General features: G+C 43.2%; 2 protein-coding genes across 2 annotated transcripts in view; both read left to right on the top strand.

Annotated features, from left to right (window-relative positions):
• LOC118419237 (L-threonine 3-dehydrogenase, mitochondrial-like) overlaps positions 1 to 8312 on the top strand; it is a gene marked incomplete in the record, with an annotated part of 14881 nt that extends 6569 nt beyond the window's left edge. Inside the window, 5 exon segments of the mRNA XM_035825587.1 lie at positions 5895 to 6117; positions 6558 to 6648; positions 7030 to 7178; positions 7468 to 7585; positions 7913 to 8312. Of these exon segments, the coding sequence (XP_035681480.1) occupies positions 5895 to 6117; positions 6558 to 6648; positions 7030 to 7178; positions 7468 to 7585; positions 7913 to 8040 (709 nt within the window).
• A 5200-nt stretch (positions 8313 to 13512) lies between these two features.
• LOC118419236 (tripartite motif-containing protein 3-like) lies at positions 13513 to 22582 on the top strand. The gene is made up of 4 exons (XM_035825586.1): positions 13513 to 14382; positions 14892 to 14986; positions 16972 to 17135; positions 21320 to 22582. The coding sequence occupies exons 1-4, from the start codon at positions 13825 to 13827 to the stop codon at positions 22426 to 22428; spliced, it is 1926 nt and encodes a 641-aa protein (XP_035681479.1). The 5' UTR covers positions 13513 to 13824; the 3' UTR covers positions 22429 to 22582.
• The last annotated feature ends 1857 nt before the right edge of the window (positions 22583 to 24439 follow it).

The raw sequence follows: 24439 nt of genomic DNA, 5'->3' as shown, positions 1-24439 counted from the left end.
AAGGAGAAGTAGACACATTTTATAATACGGCACGTCGCAATTCATATATTTTGTAAGATCTTACGTATGTTGTGCAAAGAATTCTAAGTGAATATCCTTTTATCACTTCAATGTCTTTTCAATGCTTTTATCACTTATTTGTACATTGGTTATCAATTCATTGGTGACTGTCACTAACCCGTTGCTATGGGCTTCATATGCTAATACTTCACCACATGGGACACCTAACGCTTGCAAAGTTTGTGCTGTTTCTTATCGCAACTTGGGGTATTGCAATGACACGTCTGCTTAGTTCATGTGTATAAGGATAGTAGGCAATTATTCATAAAATCTATATGTATTTAGCACAAACACAACGAAAAATCCACCATACCTGCAGTTTTCTGCGCTGCTCATCCCGTATACCTTGATATGATAACACATCTCTGTGGCGAGCACCATCGTGAACCAGCCTGTGCTCAGCCACAGCCAGCCATTCTTGACGTGTCTGAAGTCAACCAACCAAAAGAAAATTTATGACGATGATATGTTGTTTTGGACAGGGTTCTCTATTCACAAGCAAAGCATATGTAAGATATAGAGGATTTCTGGCACACAACCTAGATGTACTTACTTTGCTTACGTGTCGGTGTCTATCAGACACCTTCCTCAGAGCTTCTGACTGGAGTTATGCTTTTCGCCGCTAACTTGGCCACGTTGGGATTGCGTTCTCGTCGCAAAAGCGCCACCAACATCGGGCTACATCTAGCGGCGAGAAGCAGAACTCCAGCTGTGACGAAGGTGTCTGATAGACACCAAAACGTAAGCAAAGTCAGTACATCCAGGTTGCGTACAAGGATTCTCCTATATCCTATATTCCACCAACCTGATGAAATTTATTTTCGGAATATATATACAATCACGTCCGACGTTTCGGTCACCGTCTGTCACAGGACAATACTGACTGGCTCTATTCAATCCTGCGGCCTAACGTTTGGAACCGCATTGTTAGCAGCGACACCTAGCTGCAGTGCCATATTGCCCTGCGGAAGGTGACAAACGCCGGCTGTGATTGCATGAGCAGGCTTTTCAATGACGTCGGACTAATCATAATTTGAATCCCCCACGACCATGTTGGCAGGTAATTGAATAAGCATTTCAGCATGATAAAATCATTCACCTATATTAGTCGAGACAACAAGTGTTTATACAAGTGAACGGGGCCTCCACCTTTGATGTATTACCAACAATGCTAATGCATATTTAGAATCATGAAACTCCTTATCAGAGGGATATTCACGTTTGTATTCCGGTTTCATTTTCAAACAGTTGGTGCGAATACCGCATCCTCCTTGATGTCAGCATGTAAAACTCCACGTCCTTGTAGTCCTTAGCAAGCCTGGATAAATTATTGTATGTCTGCCCTTTTCCGTCTATCCTCATGGTATCGTCTGGACCCCATACTACCAGTTTGGACCGGTTTTCTTGCGAAATAATTTGCGTGGTTTCATTGAAGGCCTCTTTGAAACTGGTGTGCGTTGCTACCCGGACTGTAGTCCTTGTTCCGACATGTTTTTCATAGCCGTTAACAGGAGAGTGGTTCATGCGGATCACACACTCGGCCTGGTCAATCTCTGCTCCGGCCGCGCAGTTTAGGACGTGACCAGAAGTGGACACCAAGGCACACACACTGCAGCTGAGCCTACATTCCTGGGGCGTTAGACAATAAATACACGTTTCAGAAAACTATGTAACCAACCACAACATCTATTGATAACTCTTTCTACGTTATTTCATAGCTGTGTCACAATGTTCTATACTCACAACTAGGGGTGGGTACCGGTACAGAAAATTCAGGTCCAGGTCCGGTTCAGGTCCAGAGGATCAGGTCAAGGTGCGGACCTGAACCTGGACCTGATTCAGTATGTGATAACTTGTGAATGGACGATACTCAAAACAATGGTCCATTTCGGTACCAAGAAATCTGTTTTGTGAAGTATTCCACTCCCATTGACGTTTTGAAATTCTACAAGGCTAACTGCCTTTGTACGATTGACCGTAAAACTTGGTAGACATTACTATAGACTCTAATCTACTTCGCTCTTGTTATTTTCCTCGACCGGTAAGCCCCAAAACGTTTAAATGCCTGGTCAGATAATCTGTTCATTTCCATTAGGTCCAACATCCGGTCCACCGATTTTTTTCAGGTCCGGTTTTTCTGGACCGGTCCAATAAGAAAAACCGGTTTTGTACCGGTACCAACCGTAATACAGTATTTACACGAGCAGAGGTTTCGAAGACCGTCTGTCTATTCTTCTTCGCACTGCAGCTAGGTGTCGCTTCAGTAGTTCAAATGCGGTCCCAAAAGCAAAGTCTTGTAACATTGCCAAGTAACAAAAATTATTAATAAACAATTGTAATCTACTTCTAAATGTGATCCTAAAGCAGAACCTCCCCCCCCCCCCTTCAAAAAAATAAATTACGAAAAAACTGATCACTTGAACTAAAAGAGGCATTGGCAGACGGACTCACCTCACTAAATGTCAGCACTTTGACGTATCCATTGAGCGGGTTAGAGGACCAGGTATGGAACGGTACTGGATGGACAGGACCAGGAGATTCAGTAGGGCCGGCGGTCGTGTTTGGGATGTTGGTCAGGACCTCTGTTTCCCGTGAAAGTCTTGGTGCGTGACACAGCGGCTGTGGTTTTAGTTCCACATGATATAAATACGCCGAAAAGTACACAAAGTTGCATAGGATGAACCCCACAACGAATTCAATCAGGAGAGGCGTTTTGTCCTATATATGAAAGACAACATGAGACGTAAGCTGTGATCGGTTCGTATTTGAATCGTAGTCTGAAATGGAACAAAGAAATATTAAACATGAAACATGTTGTCAATGAAGAACAGACCCAAACGTAGGATTTTTTCTGGAAGTTGTCCTTGCAATGAAAAAGAATTCAATACTAAAACTGTGTTATTCTTAAATCCAAGTACAAATGTACCTAATTGGTATTTTTTTCACATTTTCCTACCTTTAATCAACTGCACATTATACTCACGTCTGGTTTGAAGTATCTTTGCGAACAGATATTGACGCTGTATCCAACTCTCTGACCTTATACTGTAGCACACCTCGGGCGAGATGTTTTCATTATATAATACGTTAACGAACCATTCGTGTCAGTGAACAATACTAGGCCGTACCCGTCGGACCGGTCCTACTGTACGTCCATATCTTCCAAATGTAGTTTAGATACGATAAAAAAGTTACCACAGTGTCTTTGTTCAAATCTTATAAAGTGTTTTTTTTTTAATTCTTGGTAGAGTTTGCACATTTCAAGGAGGCTATATAGTCCCCTTGCACATTCCAAAATTTGTGAGCCGTAGTTGGGCGATGTTTACATGGGGTACTTTGGGTGTGCAGGGCCCGGGGCAGAGAATCTACCTAGCGGGAAGAACTGCCTGGGCTGCTGAACAGATTCTCTGCCCGGGCCCTGTTAGAGTATGAGGCACCCGGTGTAGGCCCTGTCTGACTCGGCGAGTCCCTCAAACTCGAGCAGGGCCCGGGCAGAGAATCTGCCAAGCGGGAAGAACTGCCTGGACTGCCGAACAGATTCTATACCGGGACCTGGTAGAGTATGAGGCATCCGGTGCAGGCATTGTCTGACTCGGGTGGACCAGTTGACCTGGAATTAGTGGCCATTAGTAGACTGTAGCCAGGGCTACACAGGCCAAACCATGGCTATATGATCCCGAGAACATTTTTTTGCCATAGCTTCCTTAGGGAGACCCTTTTAAGTTTATAAAGCAACCTAGGATTGCATAGAACGAGCAGAAGTCATCGGCCGTTTGGATTAGTCTGCAAGGGGCAGTAGAGGCTCGCTGTACCATGGCACTCAAGGTACAGGCCCGGGGCAAGGGACTTCTATTAACTTAAAACATGGGTTGTCTTATCGTGTCGGGTCCTTGTCCCTGTGAAACCTACATCTGAACGGTCGCCTCCAACCCTATCTCTACCCATAACAGTCTAACTACACTACATTAACTACAGCACACCACTGAATATGTTACTACCGAGTACACATAATGAACACTTACCCTGCTGTAGTTAGAACACGGGGACATCATGGCATTGTTTCATGTGCCCGATCAAGTTGTGCAGCCAGACAGCAAGGCCGCGAATGACGTCAGAAACAGACGACAACACAGTACTGGTTTTCTGGTTACCTTTAAGCAAACGTGACCAGTTTAGATACATGTACTACAACCTAGTAACTGTTGGTACACATGTGACACAACACATAAAGGAACGTCTGGTCGGGTGTTCGTCTGTTACCTTCTAACTGGACAGGCACGAATAGCCCTCCCTCCCTAGCCCCGAGCACTAATTGACCTATTTTTCCTAAGATGAACACACACGAGGCCTGAGACAAAAGATACTATCTTTTCGATTATGTTACTGAAAAAAAACGGTTGGGTAAGTATGAATTCTCTTCTTTTACGTCTTTTATTAATTCGGCAGAAGCGATCCAACATATTCATGTTGACAATGAAAACCAAAATGCCTCGGAGTATTAATATTTTCAGTATGATTTATGTTGGTTGTATTACTAGTATTATGAGTGGTGTTAACAGAAAAGGAATCAGGTTTATAGTTGATCTCTTTATATCACTTTTTGTGACATAGAAATGCTGATTATGCTGCAACGTTTTTATCTTTTATGTGTCAGATCGAAAATTTACTGTCCTATATAGCTACTATAACGGTGGACCCCCCCCAAAAAAAGCTGTTACAGGAAATACAATTTTTCCTATGCCTAATTAAGCGCAATGCAATGTGAACTTACAACTTAATATTGGAGTACATCATAAAAACAAAATCATAAAAACACGCCTATCAATCCATACAAAACGTGTAAAAGATGTATGAAATAGCCTTTAGCCATCTAACATGGCGGCCGCTAAGGTTACGACATAATCACACGACTGAAATCCTCTCTAAAGTTGAAACCACAGTGTGATCGGCGGATCCAACGTGTATTTGGCTATACAGATTGAATAGTTTATCCTACCAACATGGCTGACGCGGTAAGTCATAACCATGCGACTGAAAATGCATTCTAGTCTGTGTGACACAGACTCTGCCGTCCGGGGCTGTAACTGGCCCCTTAGGAGACCGGCGAATGTTGGTCGGGCTGCTATAAGCGAGATTTAATCAGGCTATGCAATATTCCCTCCCCAAAAAGTGGGACCGCGTAGCGCAGTGGGACCGTGTTCGCCCCGTGACCGAGAGGTTCGAATCCGGCTGCCGTGTTACCGATCTTGTGCCCTTGGGAAAGGCACTTTACACGACTTTCCTCACTCTACTCAGGTTAAAATGAGTACCTAGCTTAGGCTAGGGCCGTCCCTCGGATAGGACGTTAAATGGAGGTCCCGTGTCTGGGGAGAGCCGTATCCCAGGCACGTTAAAGAACCCGCCACATGTGCGATGGTGCGGCGTGAGTGGTTCAAAACCTACAGTACCTTGGCCGCACCTGGGGCAATTACTGTCGTATTAAGGTCACCTGAGTGGCGCCGAATGGCAGCTCGCTCCGGACACTTGCGACAGTCGTATTGAGGTCACCTGAGTGCCGCCGAATGGCAGCTCGCTGCAGACCCTTGAGATTCAGCCCCGCCTTTTGTAAGCTCCTCGCAATTCAGCCCCTGGCTGCAAAGAGTGAGTAGTCGGCCCACCCATTAACAAAAGTGTGATCGGCGAATCCAACGTGCCTTTGGCTGTCCAGATTACCATTGAACCCGTGCAAAACGTGTTAAATATCTGTGAATGTGAATGGTTTATCCTACCACCAACATGGGTTAAGCATACGACTGAAAATGTAATCTAAAAGTTGTGCCCCCCCTTCCTCGCAGTGTGATCGGCGAATCCAACGTGCCTTTGGCTATCCAGATTAACATCGAGTCCGTGCACAACATGCTGGAGCTGTGCAAGAACTACAACCTGAGGCTCTTCCTACCGTCCACCATCGGCGCCTTCGGCCCCACCTCCCCGCGGAACCCCACCCCGGACCTCTGCATCCAGCGGCCACGGACCATCTACGGGGTGGCCAAGGTGCACGCGGAACTTATGGGAGAGGTAAGGGCTAGCTGTTGTATAAAGGTATAATAAACATGGTAGAAACACACACACACTATATGTCTCTCCCTCTTCTTTTCCTTCCCTCTGTCACTCTCTACCCTTTATCTCTCACTCAGTCTCTCTCTCTCCCATCTTTCAATGCATCAATCCATCATTCTGTCACTCTTTCCCCTTTTTTTCTTCTCTCCGTTTGTCCCTCTCTATCACTCTCAACCTCTATCTCTCACTCAGCCTCTCACCCCTCTATCTCCCTCTATTTTTCTTTTTTCTCTCTCTGTCTCCCTCCCTCCCTTCCCCCCCCCCCTCTCTCACACACACACACACAAACGCGCGCACGCTCTATTTATCTTTCCCCCTATTTCTCTTTACCACGCACAAACTCAATAAAATCAATAATTCCCAGTTTTGACTAACTTCCCCGAAACCGTCCTCTACAGTACTACAACCACAGGTTCGGGCTGGATTTCCGGAGCGCACGCTTCCCAGGAGTCATTTCGGCCGACACCATGCCGGGCGGAGGAACCACAGGTACATCATCATCATCATCATCATGGCGGTCGTTTTTTTTATAACTATTTCATGAACCTAACACTTTTCGTCCTGAGTCTGCTTGAATTAGATGCAATCAAACGAAATGCAAAGAATAAAATTCAAAGAATTGGTTGACAGAGAATAACGGAAACATAATCTGGATATGCGATGAAATCCGAAAGTTTGCGTGCATATCAACTGACTGCAGGGTTGGACCTCCCATTGGAGCCTAATATCTTACGTGTTGTTATTACCTTGATCCCTAACTTTCATAGACATATCAATGAGCATAGCTTACTTTGCTATGTGAATAACAACGTTTACTGTGCAGTTTAAAGTCCAAACATACTAATAGCTATAATCCATATTTCTATTCAGATTATGCAGTAGCGATCTTCCACGACGCCATCCAGACGGGAAAGTTTGAGTGTTACCTGCGGCCGGATACGCGACTGCCCATGATGTACCTACCCGACTGCATCCGGGCTACTGTCGAGATGCTGGAGGCCCCGGATGAAGACTGGAAGGTATCACGTGATTGCACATACGGGACCTCCAGAGGAGGGTAGTAGTAGTCGCAGTAGTGACTGGTTTATTGAAGTATGCCAGCTTGCAGTAAAAGCTGAATTGCGCCAACATCAACTGCTGTAATGTTTTTTTTCTGGCCCGTCCTACTTACATAGTCCCTTGACCTTCTGGTCGTTGGGGGGACAGGTATACATAAAGATCCAACCGGTCCAACAAGAAAAAAAACGTTTTGTACCGGTACCCACCCTTAATTGTGGATGCTGATTTTTTCCCAACTCCCGTCCCCAGCTGCGCACGTACAACATCACAGCTATGAGCTTCACACCAGAGGAGATTGCAGAGGAACTGAAGAAACACATCCCCAACTTGGAGGTCACCTATAAACCGGACGACAGACAACAGATCGGTACGTTGGGACCATCCTTCTTCTCATGCGATTTTCCGTGTCCTAAACGGTCCTTGCCTATTTTACGGTCGTCGCCATAACGTTTATCGCCTATCATCATCATCGGTCGGTTGCTACGCAGGCGATTGTAAGTTTCCTCCAGTCTGTAACCGGTCTATGCCATATCTGAGCATTTCATAACTCCGGGGGGGGGGGGGGGTCTGACAAGAAACAGAAGTGTAAATAAAACAGTGACTGTTTATATTTGTTGATAGCAGCAATGTCTCAAATGTATTGATCAATTTTATGTATGTAAAAATTCCTGTTTCCCTTTCACTTCCGGTTCAGCTGACACCTGGCCGGAAGTGTTCGATGACAGCGGTGCGCGGAATGACCTTGGGTGGAACCACGAGTATGACCTTGCGAAGATGGTGGAAACCATGGTGACGCGTCTCAGGCAGAAGTACGGCAAATAGCACGTTGTCATGGCAACAAAGAGGGTCAAAGGCCAAACATCACCGTCGGCGTAAAAAGAAGTTTTAAACATGCAATCTTGATAATTCGTTGTGGGAACAGTGTAATGTTTCTAACTATATATTAATAAATAGAACAAGTAGATAGGTAGATATATGAAACCACATGAAAAAGATATTCAAGCACGAATTTTTATTGTCCATTTTATATAAATTCTAGAGATTGATTAGTTTTTGAACTGCTTACAATAAAAAAGATTATTTACCCATCTGAAGATTGTACATTCTACAAGTGCATGAGTGCAAGTTAGGCTGACTGAGGTTGCCAGTGGTGGTTAAGGTCTCAGAACACAGTATCTATTAGTGACCCCGATCCCCCTTCGGGTATAAAATAGTGCATGACAGAACTTGAAAAGGTCACCGTGAGTAGAATATATTCTTCTAAATCTTGAGGCTTCGAACTTTCTCGATCTAGGGTCCTAAATCATGTAAAAGCCCCATTTGGTGAGACCTCTGAGATCTGTTTTACTGACGCCATCTAGCGATTTCAATATAAATGCACCTTGCAAACGTAATGGTGTGTCACTGCTTCTTTCTTACCTGCCAAATCTACTTCTAATTTGTTTTTTTAACCTAATAAAAGGTTTGTCTATATGAACATACGGAGACCTTCTGACCACAGTATCGCACACCGTCTCCGGAAAGTTTGTATCGTCCCCCGTCCGCGGGAAGTTTGTATCGTCCCCGGTCCCTGGGAAGTTTGTATCGTCCCCGGGAAGTTTGTATCTTCCCCCGTCCCCGGGAAGTTTGCATCGTCCCCCGTCCCCGGGAAGTTTGTATCGCCCATGGTTCAGAGGATGTTTGGTTGGCCTTAGTGTATACCATCACACTAGAGAGTGTTTTGCACCCATGTCAAAGACAGAACATTAGAGTAGTACCCCCCCCCCCCCAAAAAAATATATATATATCTGAGTGTCGATGTTATCGTTTAATGGAGATTATTTGGCCTAAATCTACGCATCATGCGGCGTCGTAATCAAGGATAATGGCCTCGGCACAACGAGTTCTCGTACTAACCGGATTATGTGGCGTCGTTCAGACCATAATTCTATTCACACGAGACATATGTTCCATACACGCCGAGACACGGCTGGCAGAACAATACCGCACACACTCACATACGCTGGGTCGAAATGAACTTAGCATTCTTCTCATGTCAGCTGGCACATGGCCAGTAGCTTAGGCCACGTCGATTTGATTAAATGGATGACATCCCCTGGGAACCAAAAAAACTGATGCGAGCGTGCGAATAAAAAATTTTGGCAAGAAAAAGTTGCCTTCATTACAGAAATCTAAGTCGTCAGGATGGTTGAGCATATAACTGAACACACAGAATACAGAACAATAGATTCTTCATTTTTGTTCTTTCGCATCTTCTTTGACTATGGAATAATCTCTGACGTTAGTATACGTTTTCCGATATTTATTTATCCATGGCATATGTTTGCTTATCTTGAAGCTGATCTTTACGATTTGGAGTATGGTTGAAAACTTTTTTTTTCTTTTTTCGTTGGAAACGGCCGCAAATTGAAGCGACCGCGGATGTCATCCACATATTTTTTTAAATCAAATCACCATGGCCTTATACAGAAACAAGAAGGTCTCTCCCAGCCTGATTTGGTTGGGAATGGATTTCAGTGGCTTGAACTCCAGCCATCTGTTTTATCTATGTTACGTTTTGGGCGAAGTCGAAAGGGCTGGCAGGAGTGTGATAATATTGTAAAAATTCACCTGGGGACAGCTGACAAATATGAAAAAAACGCCGAAGCAGCTAAAAGGTATATACATTACTGTATGTTTTAATCACTTCGCCCCCCCTCCTCCTTACCACCAATGATAGAGAAGGACAAATGGGTCCATATGGATTTATGTAAAACGTATTGTTTAGAATGCATGAAATTAGTTTATATTGCTCCTTACTCATTATGGTAAAAGAAGGTACACATAGATGGAGGGAGGGACGAACCCACTAGTTTATAGGTGAATGGAAGGTTTAATGTATAGTTGTATGCATATATGAAAAGAGGAATACATTGCACATGGACAACTGGATGAGAAGGGAAGTGAAAGAGGCCATTTACACCAACCTTGCCTCAACCAAGACGGGGGCCGATACCAACTTCCAAGCACCTTTTACCCTTTGCTGACGTCACACTTCCGGTCTGAATACGATGTGACATAGATTTTGGGTCATTTCAACTTAAGGACTGATCGAAAACTTGTTGGTAAGCGCTTTATGTTGTGTACAGATATAATGTTTAAAATCGTAACATTGGTTTTATTGTTTTATTGGATCTGTCGCTACATGTACGTCCAAAAACTGGGACTTGCATACGTTCAGTAGTGCTACAAGACTTATCCTGGCGATGAGCAATGATAGGGCGGTGTGAATTCGATTATGTTGCAATAGTATTCACTAGAAACCCCGAAACTGATGCAAGCGTGCGAAAAAAACGTTCTGCAAAAAAAGCTGCTTTCGTTATGAAATCTGAGTTGAACGAATGACTAAACTCACAGATTATGGCATTCCGATTAATAGATTCTTCCTTTTTGGTCCTCACATCCTCGTTGACTTTTCAATTGATTTTGGTATTCTAGGAAATCAGTATGCATTTTCTTACTGTATGGTCTGAAACTGTTGGACACAAAGAAAGAAAAAGATGTTGATTTTTTTTTAAATTGATGCGTGCGTGGATGTGATCCTTATAATTGAATCAACACAGCCTGACGTCGTCACCGTCCGCCCGACTCATCTCTCTGGGGATCTGAACACACCGAACACCGAACGTAATTAGTGCAAGTGCCTTAAAGGGTTGCTCCGACTGTAGCAGTGGTATTCATCAAATTCTTGGTGTGTTGCCATAAGTGTAACAAAGATGAGTAATAGTCTGGGATGGTGGATTCACTTTGTACCTTTTCCAAGACGTTTATGCTTTCGCCAGCATTTATGTGTGTGTGTGTGTGTGTGTGTATGTATGTATGTGTGTGTGCGTGTTTGTGTGTGCGTGCATTAATGCGCGCGCGCGCGTGTGTGTGTGTGTGCATTTATGTGTGTGTGTGCGCGCGCATGTGTGTGTGTCTGCCTGTCAACACGGATATATCACTTCCGTCATAAGTAGTAGTAGTGGTAGTAGTCGAGGATATATGTTTCAGCACGGGATGCAAACTGGACTCTCCTACTCCACTCGTCCCTGTCCACCATCAATGATCTTAGTTCTGCTATGCGGCTCTGTCTTTCCTGCCTAGAATCTCTCTTGAGTGTGTCTATTAAGGTGGACTGTCGCTGCACTTAGGGCATCGGTGTGGCACTGCGGGATTCGTTCACTGCGGCACTGTTGTACGTGTTTGATATTTTCGCCGTTTTGTTTTCTTCATAATTTAGATATTGCGTAATACGTGATAGCGTGACTTAGAAATAAACAAAATACCGTCTGCCTCGCTTTCTCTTACCGTGGCCAGATTCCCACAGCTAGGACTAGCTCATTGACCACGAGTTCATAACTAGACCATAACGTCATTGTTGAGTGCAAACCCTGCCGACGTCCCTGGCTTTTCATCTGGCAATTTATCCCAGCGAATAGCAGCCGCATAGTAGCGTTAATGGTGAAATCTATCAAGGATCAGAAGGGGCTTATTCAACAGCACGATGGTTCTGAATAGATAGGTGCTTTAGCGATGGTATGGTATATGAGTCGAGTCACGAAGGCGCCGACAAAATTCGATTTGTTTTATCTACTGTCCACAGACGGTACTTCAGGAAGGATTTTAAACAGTGTATCCGTTCTGCTTGTTCTAACTTCCCGGCTGAGCCAGATATATATATATATGTTTCCTCACTTATGTGCTGCTTTGGTGTGACACGCTCGGAGGGCATAAAGTGGGCTTACAGATAGAGTGGTATGGCCACTTGTCACGGTCATACCTACCTACCTAATCCTCTTCGCTCCCTTCGGTGGAGCATAAGGCACTGACGAACTTCCACGGTCATAGGGGTAAGCGAAAACATGCAGTTATCCGTCCAGAGAGAAGAGGAGAAAAGATAGGTAGTCATCGGGAGAGATGGGGGAATATCAGGGAATTTACAGGCATATGACACTAAGTAAGGGATCTTCCCTGTGCGAGTGGATCAAACCATCCCAGCCAAAAATGGGGTAGGGAATTTCCCGAGCAGCCTCGTAACCCCTGTCAGTGAAGTCAAGCCTGCCTGCGGGCTTGAACAGGCTAGACTTAGGGAGAAGAAATGCTGCTACAGTTATCGCTATGGGCCGCTCTTCATATTCATGATGGCATAACATTAGGTACTACGAACCTGATTTAAAAAAAGGAAAACAGAAAACCGATAAATGAATTTAAAAAAACTTGTCGCCAAAACGGTCAAATGTTAGACTAAAGGACAGTTGAAGCGAGATGAGAATTGGATATGTGTTAACAGCTTGGACCTGACCGCCACAAGTAGTATCATGACGTCATCGTTACGGGATCGTTCCTTCAGTGCTTTTGTTCTACAAAATGAAAATAGTTTTCGGTGGTATAAAGTTACGTATAAATAATGCACATGGTGTACATCTCTGGTAAGGAATTTTGTATCACAAATGCTAACAACTTTTTACACACTGTTTCATTCGTCTTGACCCCCGTTCGATTTTTATGTGGTAGAAATGTCTATGACAAACTAACCTATGACAAAGATAAAAGACATCCATAACAAACTGCAGAATTGTTGTACGGCGCATGCAATTCAAGATGTTCTCCGTTTGCGATAGTATAACAATCGTATTGCGGCGTTGGAAGCAAGGTATAGATAAAACCATGGAAAAAACAAGTCAATTTTAGGACCACTATCTTAGTTTTCGGTCATCCAATATTGTATTAAAACTAGTCCCGGTTTCACGGACCAGAAATAGAATTAGCGTGGCCATTTTACATCCTGTTATCAACACTATACCGGGTGATTGACAGCTCAGTCGGGCGGTCGGATGCCTTGATTAGAAAGCAGCCGATGTGTAATAATATTAGCCTTGTGTTTTGTAATGAGGCATATATCCGCATAGCTAATTATTGTGATTTTAGGTGTGATGTGAACATATTGTTGTCTCAATCGGACCAGCTATGTAATCAGACAAAATCTTTGCATCAACATTTACGATGCGCTTTCTGATTAGTTACTGTTTTATTCTTTGTGTCTGAAATGCAAACCATTTCGATGGTTGCTATATCTACATCACCACAACACAGTATCATTCCGTAAGTTATGCGAGATCGGGAGAAAAAAATGGCAATTTCGAAAACGCCGGCCGCGCAGCCTGCAATGTCATTATCCTAATTGCAGAAAGAATGCCGTCATAGGATAGACATTTATTATAATGACGTACCCCTGACCGAAGGTTGCCGATAGGTCGGTTTGCTCCCTCCGGGTACAACATCCTTCAGGTCGAACAAAATCGATCCGCGTTTTCGGGGCGAGACACGTTTTCGAGTTTCAAAGGTGAAAACGGGTTTGCCGTCTGTTACCTGAATGTCCTTGCCTGTGGGGAAAGGGAGAATATATAGACGGCCCCAGCTAACCCATTTCATCAATTATTAACCTCCCGTTGCCATGCCAACGCAGACGATCATGAGCTGAGTGTGTGCGTGACTGGTTTTTAATATCGGGGCGGCCGGCTGGTAATATCGCACCCGGGGGCGGCGGGTAGTGACAGCAGGGAAGAGAAAAACCGGCCTGACAACATGTCGGCGAAAATTCTGGACGAAATTACGGAGGAATTCCTCGTCTGTAAGATCTGCTTCGAGGACTATAAGAAGCCCAAGGTGTTGCCGTGCTTACACACGTTCTGTGAGGGGTGCTTAGTGAAATACGTCCCCGGTAAGGCTCGGAACATCACCTGCCCACTCTGCCGAGAGGAGACAACCCTCCCCGAAAATGGCGTGGCCGGGCTGAAGGGGAATTTCCTCATCTCCAGCCTGCGGGAGAAGTTGCGGACGGGGAACATGGAGGAGGCCGGGGGGACGGATGACGGGGACACCCGCTGCCATTCCCACGGGGATTGTCCCGTGCGGTTCTACTGCGAACCCTGCGAGATCCCTGTCTGTGCGCAGTGCGTCAAGAAGGACCACAAGACACACAAACACGTCTTCATGTCAGACGTGGTGACCGAGAAACGCGAACAGCTCAGCGAGCTTCTCCTCGCGGCTCGGGAAAAGGTTCCCGTCTTCGAGAACGCCATCAGACAGCTGTCCGAGGCGGAGGACAGTAAGAGAGAGGAGAGAGAACGCGTGGAGAGCGAGGTATGTTAACGATACAGCAATTTCGTATCAATGATAAAATTTTACACTCATAATTATTATAGTCGCCATTAGTTTCAGTATTCATTATGTACTCCAATGTTTTATGCTACAATCTCTGACAGCTATTTTATGGTACATTTTGTCCCTGTAGCTCATTCGTAGCAGCTTCGAATTCGGAGTCAATCTCCCGGTGCAAATTAATTGGTAACTGGCAGATTCCGGTTCGAATCTGGGGAAGGGCATCCTGGTTGGGGTTGCATCCGTATTTCGGAAGGGACGTAAATTTGAGGCCCCGTGTTGGAGGAGGAGCCTCCAGCACGTTATATACAAAAGCCTCATTACTCAGATGGGCACCTATTGGCTGGGATGTTATAATAAGGTTAACTATTTTACCTCTACTGTGTATCAAACTCATCATGCCAGCCTGCGTAGGTAGCTGGTATGATTCTCGGTCACCGGTTGCAAGGAATTTACATAGCAAACCGTTAATTCATTCATTCATTCAATAGGTGATCTCCACAGCGGAGAAGGTAGTAGCTGCAATCCAGCAGCAACAGGACTACCTCCTTACCATGCTGGACTCCATCTACCTCGCCGAACACAGGTAGGAAACCATTTCTAACTCTTATAAATGTCTGAAAACAAAAAAACACAGGTAGGAGACCACTGTCATTTTCATAACATGTTGGGGAAACACAGGTAGGAGACCACTCATTCTCATATCATGTACGAAAAAAATATTTCATCCTCAGACGGGATAATATACTGTGCAACTTGATAAACACATAAATGCTGTCCATGTTTGACTATCTATTCATAAACTAAAACTGCAATTTCGTTAATTGTTTGATTGGTTGATTAGTTATTTGATTACATGTTTTATATGTTTGTTGATTGCTGTGTACCACATCACACTACACAAAATGATAGCAATGTCGTAATAAGTGTATTGGAACTATCGTAAATTGTCAAATTTCAAAAACGTGTTTTTATTTATCTTCGCACTCTTGCAACAAGTATTTACGATCTTTCTGAACGTACAACACGGAACTCTGGCTGTATGGCCTTATCTGTATAACCTGTCCGGAAATAGTGGCGGAAGTGTCCTGTAGATAGACATCAGACACAGGGAGGGCACGGGAAACGACAATGTTTTACATGCAGTTTTGTATCAGTAACAAGAAGGTGAAGAGAAAATTGCAGGTTCAACCATTCGTAACTGGAAACGGACAAAATTAATGGCTATATCATACATTTATCTTTTAAGATATCTAAAACATCTGTACTCTGATTGCAAGGTCGGATCAACTTCATAGCTTGTGTGTCGGTTAAAATTTTAAAATGTTTCATATGTTACGTTGAGATGCCACCGTTAAGATTAATGAAAGAGTCTTCATAAGTATTATTGAAAGTGAAACAATGTGTCTGATTAGCAATTTGATTACAAAATTTGCATACCACCTTTCAGAGTGCTGTGATTGTTCGTACTGTTATGTAAGCAGGGCCCTATAACTATAAATTACCTCTCAAGTGCACATGTAATGGATTGTAATGGCAAACATAATGTACCATACGCCAAATATTAGTTTTAAGCAACCGTGTATGGAGAGCGGTAAATATTAACTTGAAACGGTTGAAGTATAACCGTGTTAAAGGCCGTCTAGACAAAACACAGGCTAGCTCTCTATATATGGTATCGGGTTACAAGGACAGAGTGACGTCATACATCACGTGAACGGCGCATGTTATGGCGGATTTTACGAGCACGTCTGATTGGACATAATTGGATTTTACTGTAGGGGCGGTCCAGGTTTATACGTATGAATTTTTTGTGGAGATGGATTGTAAGGAAATGTACAACCAAAACAAAACTAGAGTGCGACGACCTCATACCTCCATGAAATATTTCTAGGAGTTTTAATTTTTTTAGATTAGATTAGGTAACTTACATATGTACATGAATTTTGCAGAGGTAATGTTTACCATTGACAAGCTTGCACATGTTTGCGACATGTGTATGTTTGTCAGTGATAAACATTATAAAATTATCATCATTTATCATTACTCTGTTTTGCCATTTTTGCATAGATTAGGGTGTCCGCCAACCTCCGATATCGTAAAAGGAACTCCTGTCCGATACCTTTATTGAAGCCCAGTTATGCAAAACAATAAGATATATACTATTTCCTAATTAATCATGCAAATTAAGTCCTCATTTGCATAACATGTACGTGATTATGTGAGGTTTTAGTATCTTTTTGTCCTAGACATGTTATTGTCTTGATTTCTTGGGTGGATATTTTGATATAAGGAAGAAGTGGCGCTTGCTGTGTTTGATTCCTTTACATGCATAGCTTTGACAACTGAGATTGACACATGAAGCCAATACATGTACTACCCCCTGCAGCGTGCCCAGACAGATTTGGACCGCTGCCCTCTTGATCGATCCACGAAAGTTGCTCAAAACTAGCAAAGCAGCGAGGTTGCTAACAACATTTTCCTAGACGATGATAACTGTTAAATCACTCCTTCCACAGACTTAAGGTAATATGTTCAAAGATAAGCTGATTTTTTTACTTCTTTCCTCAGAGAATTGCAGGAGGAAAAGGACCGAGTGGAGACGGAGTTGGTGAGCCTGCGCAGTAGCTGTGACTTCACGGAGAAGGTCCTGCAGTTCGGGAACGACGCCGAGATTCTCTCCGTGACCAATCAGATGACAGGGAGACTGCAGAAGCTGTCCGACGTACCGCTAGGTAAGTGCCTGGTGGATAGTCTAAGATGCATAAATTATGCGAATTAGCGTGTAAGGTCATGTGCACACTGAGAGACAAGACTGATGCTAGATCATTACAGTCGGAACGATCTGCAACCGTGCGGTTCGTACAGTTGTTGCCTACCTTGATGCCTGACCCTGTGGCCTGCGTCTCAAGGAATTATCTATTAGATCTTCTCTGTACAACTATTACCTATACCTGCAGAATATAATTCATAGAAAATCATTGATACGTCTGTAGACATAATCTTTGGAAATATATCAATAAATTCTACACAGAAAAGTTTATTTAAAATCATCATTGATGTTCTGCAAACGTATCCTGTGTGTAAACCAGAATTTGTCCACCAACTGTCCAATATACCAGAGTTACAACTGTGCATCAACTCCCGCAAAAAGAGCATCGCATCAAATTTTCGACATTATTCCTCAGAATTCAAGTGTGACCAGTTCCCTAGATCACATGACCTTGCAGAAAGGTCGTCAGCGATTGTTCATAAGTTCTAGGAAGTTTATGCCTCCCGCTATCTCACGACCGTTACCGTGAAGGCACTGCCGTTATTGTAGCCAGAACTATGTGCAAATTCCAGCTGTGAAGGAACCATGAGTTTAAGATGGATGGCGATGCAATACTAGTAATTTCGAAAGGACATAACGCTAGCAGTCATCAATAATGGGTTTAAATCTCTGATTATCAGAGGCTAAGATCTCGTCTAAGCCATTGCTAATGGAGTGCGTTGTAGATATAACGGTAGCCCAAAGGCAGTGGGGTCATGTTAGTAATTGCAAATGGTGTTTTCTAAAACCGTGGTCCGAATCGCTTAATGAATACTAACACGATATAGTTGTATCCAGACAGATGGATGCGCCAAGGGATATTTTGTTGGTCTTTTGTGATATCTTCTGTGTTTTCACGGCTTTCACACACAGTAAGGTGGACTCAATAGAGAGAGAGAGAGAGAGAGAGAGAGAGAGAGAGAGAGAGAGAGAGAGTAATACACGCAGAAAATTACGGAAGTCCTAGTAATGTCTCAGTTTTAAACGAAGTCACTGTACTGTGACGACACGAACAACCTCCAAGATAAAATAGAATAAAACAAAAAACAGTACAATGGAAACTTCCAAAGGTACTTCCATTTTCAAACTTACATGTAGCGTTGACGTTTCAGACAAAATCTCTTTTTCCCCACCAACTCATAAAACATTGCCATCCTCGAAATACAGCAGTATACCTGCCATCTGTAACATCTGTACATGTAACATCTGTACCGGCGGGTTCTCATAAAGCAGGGAACGCCCAAATCCATTTACTGATACACGGGTAGCAACGTCAAGGGAATATGCTGGGAACATCTGGCGTGCGCATCACGTTATCTAGTGACGAACATCGCTGTGGGTGTCAGCAAAATCTACCGGACTGGCCAAACATGACCGGCACCTGGATTTATCACCATACAGTAGATTCATTCCATTTAGCAGTGGATTTATTTAACGGTAGTAAGGGAAAGGGAACTAGAAGTCATTCTGGAACAAATCGTACTGTGAATTTTTTTAAGCAATCCCCGCCATAATCATTCTTAATCTTCATCAAATTGACAGGTCATTGCTTGAAAACTGTCAGAAATTTGTGTAAGTCTTTTTTTGTGTTGGAAATAACAATTCAGCTTGTTTTAGAAGATTTTTGTAGTTGTTTAAAAAAGTTTATTTGCAAGTTCTTGCCCGAGGGCTAATTGCAACAAGGAACATACAGAATACATAGTAAACATACATAAAAGACTTTGGTATAGATAACAATGGTGAAAAGTGGAAACAAGTGACTGTTCTAGCAATAAAATTGTTGAGAGCTACGTACGACCTAAACAAGAGTCTTGATTGAAAATAAAATCTGTAGGAGTCAATTAGGCACGAGAGGCACATCCGGGGTGTCACTATTTCGCAGAGCTCTATGCGACCATCACGACAACAGAAACACCGTGAAAGCTTCACATTCTACAGTATTACATCGATTTCTATCGTAATCAATGTCGCACATTATTGATGATTAAAGCCGACTTAATTTTTTTGTGACATATCTAGTCATACGCCGTGGCTGTAGTAAAACTGCAAGAACAAAGCGATTTCAAATCATTGTTTTTCATTACAAGCTACAATAACAATAGAATGTCGCCAAGAATGAGAAAATTCATGCGTCTTAACTTCATAGTTTCAAGTTTCTTAATATATCGCCAAATGTCGGCATTTCCTGATTATTTTTAACCAGAACAGCGTTCCTCAATGTACATAGACCTTTGTAAAAATTACACCCTTCTGATGGTATTGAATAGATATCTGTGTACATTGAATAATACTTATGATGGTAGCTTGTAATCAGGAACTGTTTTTTTTAGCGTCAATGGTGAGTTGGTGACACAGAGGCTTTAAGTCGTGCATTTCTTAACATACGCCGTGACAGATGTAAACATTATAACCATGTAGGGAAGGCCATTTCTCTTTCAACCAGTGCGGTGCACAGCTGCATAAATTATCGAATAGGAAGCTGAAAACTATCGTCCCCAAATTGACAAATGGATTGTCCTCTACGGAATGTAATTGGGTACGACGTACAACAGAAGAGATGATGGATTGTTCTGAACCAGACTTTTGACGGAGACATCTGTTACTTTGTTTAAACAAGATGAAACCCACTAAAGCCTGCCATTGGAGCAGATATCAAAGGAGAGCGATGAATCTTTCTGAAACCGTCGGTGTATAAGCTACCAATCAGTGCCGATGTCTTATTGCTTTATTCTCTACTTCTCATGCTGTTTTAGTCCTGGTTGGTCAGATTTTGCTGTATCATTCCTTTTCATTGGCACACGTTCTGAGAAGATTCCTCATAAATTATCGTTATATCGTCACATCAAAGCTTTACACTGTAGAGCGAGACATTGCTGAGATGGGACGCACCTGGGAGGGGGGTGGGGGTGGCAACGGATAGCAGCAAATAGAAATGTATGGAGAAAAATGACGGCCCGCATCAGTAAACATTGACTGGCGTGCGATGATGATGATGATGATGATGATGATGACTGTTGTTGACAAAATAAAAATGTAGAAGAAGATGTAGACATTTTAAGAATGTCTTTACACTCATCGTTGTGGAATCCTTTTTGCTAATATCTTTGTTACAGGTTCATTGTAGACCAATATTATACAATATGTTATATTGCACCATTTCACAAAACACCATATTTAGTCGTTTTAGAATTTAAAAAAAAGGCTTCAGCTAACACCAGGCGTTACTCCCCCTTGCAGGCTTAAATGTAATCATCATCATCTATTAAAGAAGGAAATATGTATTTTGCCTATATTTTCTCTCAAATTCTCAGAATTCCCAATATAGATTGTAAATTTTCTATGCAGTCCATATCAACCATATACTATGTACAGTCTATCCTCCGGCATGCCATTGATTTCCGTCGTCCATTTCCGTTCCGATATAGGGCAGAGGGAATTATAGGAAGATATTTATGTCAGTATAAATCGATTTCAGTTGGTTATTAAGTTATACACCTCTTTAAATTTCTCATGTGACTCCGTTTTTGCAACATTTTTTATGCAACATTGATATCGATAGCTGGATATTTACAAGTTGGACTTTACGACCATATGGTGCAATCACGAGGGGGGGGGTAAATGATGATGTTATTTCCACTAACTTATGTAGTTTCTCACATAACATTCTCTGTTTTTTTCAGAATGGACATCGTAAATCATCAATAAAAATGAAAATATTAGAAAGAACTGCGGAGACCACATGCAATAAAAAAAACTATTATTTACATTGGATGAATATGGCAAAGCCAACCAGCTGGTCTTCAAATCAACCAATAGACATAAACCGCATATATCATATTATCCCAGGAAACAAATTAAGGAAAGAAGCTTATCTGTACTAGGAAATAAGGCCGTACATGCTCCAGTAGAAAATGGCTTCTCATGAATCCTGATGAGACGAGGGGCGGTACAGACTTCCAAGCATCACTGATCCATTTCTCAGGTCACGTGTCCTCTGGGTAAAGTGACCAAACTAGGTCCGTTATCCTCCCGAAAACTTAATACACAATTGTGAGTTTCTATATCTGGGTCGGAAAATGTTAAGTCTTCTTTTTTTTTTCTTCACAGGAGAAGACCTGAATATCGATTCGCTCTCTCGCGAGATCCGTTACGTCATGCGTGATGACGACATGTCGTGGGTTGCGGAGAAGATGGGTCACGTGGAGTGTCACATGAGAGTCGACCGGCATTCACAACTTGTGGAGGAAATCGAAAAGACCATCGAAAAGTTCTCCAAACCCTCTTCCGACGTGGATTTAACCAGAGACCCGGCCAGCCCGAAGAAAGGGAAGCCAGGCGAGCGGCGACCGACTAGTTTGATACCGAACGGTGTAGCGGAGCTTGAGGATGAACCACTATGGGCAAAATCCAACGCGCCGTTCGCAGGAGCAACATTGCTGCTACAGACCGAGGCACCCAGCGCGGGCCTCCGGCCTTGCGGCGTGGCAGTCCGAGGGGAGATGGACATAGTGGTCGCTGACTCCGACAGCATGGTCGTGCAGGTATTCAGTAGTCTAACAGGCAATCTGAGACACACATTTAACGTGGACATATACCCCAAGGACGTAGCGATCACACCTGAAGGGAACATCGCCATCTTAGGATGCGACGGATCCATCAAGCTTTGCACTCCTCAAGGACGACTCTTTCGGCACAATGACAGTTCTGGGGTCGTTGACCCCGTCGGACTGGCTGTGGATTCGGGCGGCCGATTCGTTATCACCGATGCAGACGGCCACCAAGTGAAGGTCCTCAACCCGAACGGGACTCCCGCCTTCGCCTTCGGTGGCTACGGCAACGACGACACGCAGTTCGACGACCCGTCCTACGTGGCTGTCAATCACCGGAATGACATCATCGTCTCTGACGAAGGCAACCACTGCATCAAGGTGTTTGATTCGAGCGGGAAGTTTCTGCGACGATTCGGCACCCAAGGTGAAGAGGAAGGTCAGTTTGATCATCCCAAGGGAGTCTGCGCAGACAGTCACGGGAATATCCTGGTCGCTGATTGGCTGAACAACCGGGTAGAGTTGTTCAACTCAGACGGACAGTTCCAGCGGTACATCGTGGCTGCCACAGACAGACTGCGCCGCCCGTGCGCTGTCGCCCTCATCAGCGACTGGAAACTCGTGGTCTCGGAATACAACAACAGTCGAGTAAAAGTCTTCCGCTTCTGATTCCAGTGGTAAGAATAATTTCCAAACGGATGAATGACTTTGTCTTGTTTCTTATTCATTGAACTCTGATAGCTAGTGGATGACTTGAACCTCTTCCAAAACGATTACAACCTACTTTCGAGTATGATTTGGTTTAGGGGTGAGTACCAGTACACAAAAAAACAGGTACAAGTGCGGTCCAGGTCCTGGTCCGGACCTGAGCTGAACCTGGATCTAATTGTGTGTGAAAACGTGTGAATGGGCAATACTCAAAACAATGGTCTATTACGCTACAAAGGAATCTGATGGAATATCTTTTACTGGCGTTTTAAAATCCTATCTTCATGCAAACAACATTAATGTTTGCATATAGAAACTTGGTAAAATGACTATCAACTCTCTTCTACTACGCTCTTGTTATTTTTTTAAGCCAGTAAGCCCCCAAACACGTGGACGCCTGTTAGTATAATCTGTTCATTTTCTAATCGGTCCACCGATTTTTGTCAGGTACGTACTGGGTCCGTTTTTTCGGAGTGGTCCAACAAGAAACTAGAAAGGCCGACATTTGCTTGAGAGCAAATGCAGCATATTTCAGCCATCTCCCTCCCCATGCAACAACAGACTATTCCAAAATCACCCATGTGCAAGAATCGAACACTTTTGTTTAAAAGTCACTTCCACTAATGACACTTAATGACACCCAAAAATGAATCTTACAAAATTCCTAGTGCAAGAATGGACTCTTTCAGTGCACCCCATGTGAATTTGCACAATAGACCAGTCCAGAAATACTCTCACTGAAAACATGGTCAAGGTTGAACTAAGCAAAAAAAGGCATGAAAAGGTAAAATAGACCAGTCCAAAAACACTTCCACTAAAAATGGAATATTGAATTATCACCTTTCTAAAACTAAATTTGAAAACATCCCCATGCAAGAATTGACTCTTTTTGCGATGCCCCTATGTAAAGTGGTGCAGTCCAAAAATACATCCGCTAAAATTGGACTTGGACGTTATCACCAAAGTCCCAAAAATGGACTTTAAAAATCCCCCCATGTAAGGATCGACTCTTCCAGCACAACCTAGGTAAAATTGCAAAGTTGACCAGTCAAAAAATAACCACACTGAAACACTTTGACATATCAAATCACCAAAGTCCATAAACAAATTTTAAAAAAATGCCCCCCTCCATGCAAGAATGGACTCTTCCAGTACACCCCATGTAAAATTGCAAAATAGTCCAGTTCAAAAATACTCCCATTGAGAGACATTATATAATGAACAGTCCAAAGATCAATTAAAAAAATATGTACCCCCTCCGTGCCAGAATGGACTCATCCAGATAACACCGGGCTCACTGATTGGCTGCCAATCCCCTTCGGGATGTTGACTCAGGCTATGTGATTGGTTGCCTCTTTAATCAAGCTACTAGTATATATAGACATGTGCACATGCTGTCTTCAGGTGGGAGAGGTCAACGACGCTTGAGGTCGTTGACCCTCTGGCCAGTGGAGAATTACTAAAAAAGTACCCAAATATATCATTTTGAAGTGGTTTATGCCAGAAATTATACATGGGTCATTTGAATGAATATCTAGTGCACCTATTTACCAAAATGTAGGTCATTTGGTTACAAGACCAGGGAACAGGAGCAAAAAGCGTACGTTTTTGGTCAAACAATGGCCAAAAATTCCAAAATTAAGCATTTTGTTGTACCGTATGCCAAAGGTGTCAATGAATTCATGTGTGCATATGTAGACGGCACTCCTATACCAAATTTCAGGTCATTTGGTTGTAAAATGGGGGTACAGGAGCCAAAAAATTTCTGGGGCAAAAAATGGCAAAAAATGCCAAAATTAAGCATTTTGCTGTACCGTATGCCAAAATTGTTTTTGGAATTTTGTGGGCATATGATCAAGGCACCTCTGTACCAAATTTTAGGTCATTCGGCTGTAACACCAGGGAACAGGGGGGCAAAATGTACGTACGAGTACGCGGAACAGGTCCACGTCGAGCTGATGTGTTCGGTTGA

The sequence above is a fragment of the Branchiostoma floridae genome, chromosome 7 (genome assembly GCF_000003815.2).
Source record: "Branchiostoma floridae strain S238N-H82 chromosome 7, Bfl_VNyyK, whole genome shotgun sequence".
Lineage (NCBI taxonomy): Eukaryota > Metazoa > Chordata > Leptocardii > Amphioxiformes > Branchiostomatidae > Branchiostoma > Branchiostoma floridae.
The sequence above is the reverse complement of the archived record's forward strand: the minus strand, read 5'-3'. Positions and strand labels throughout refer to the sequence as shown.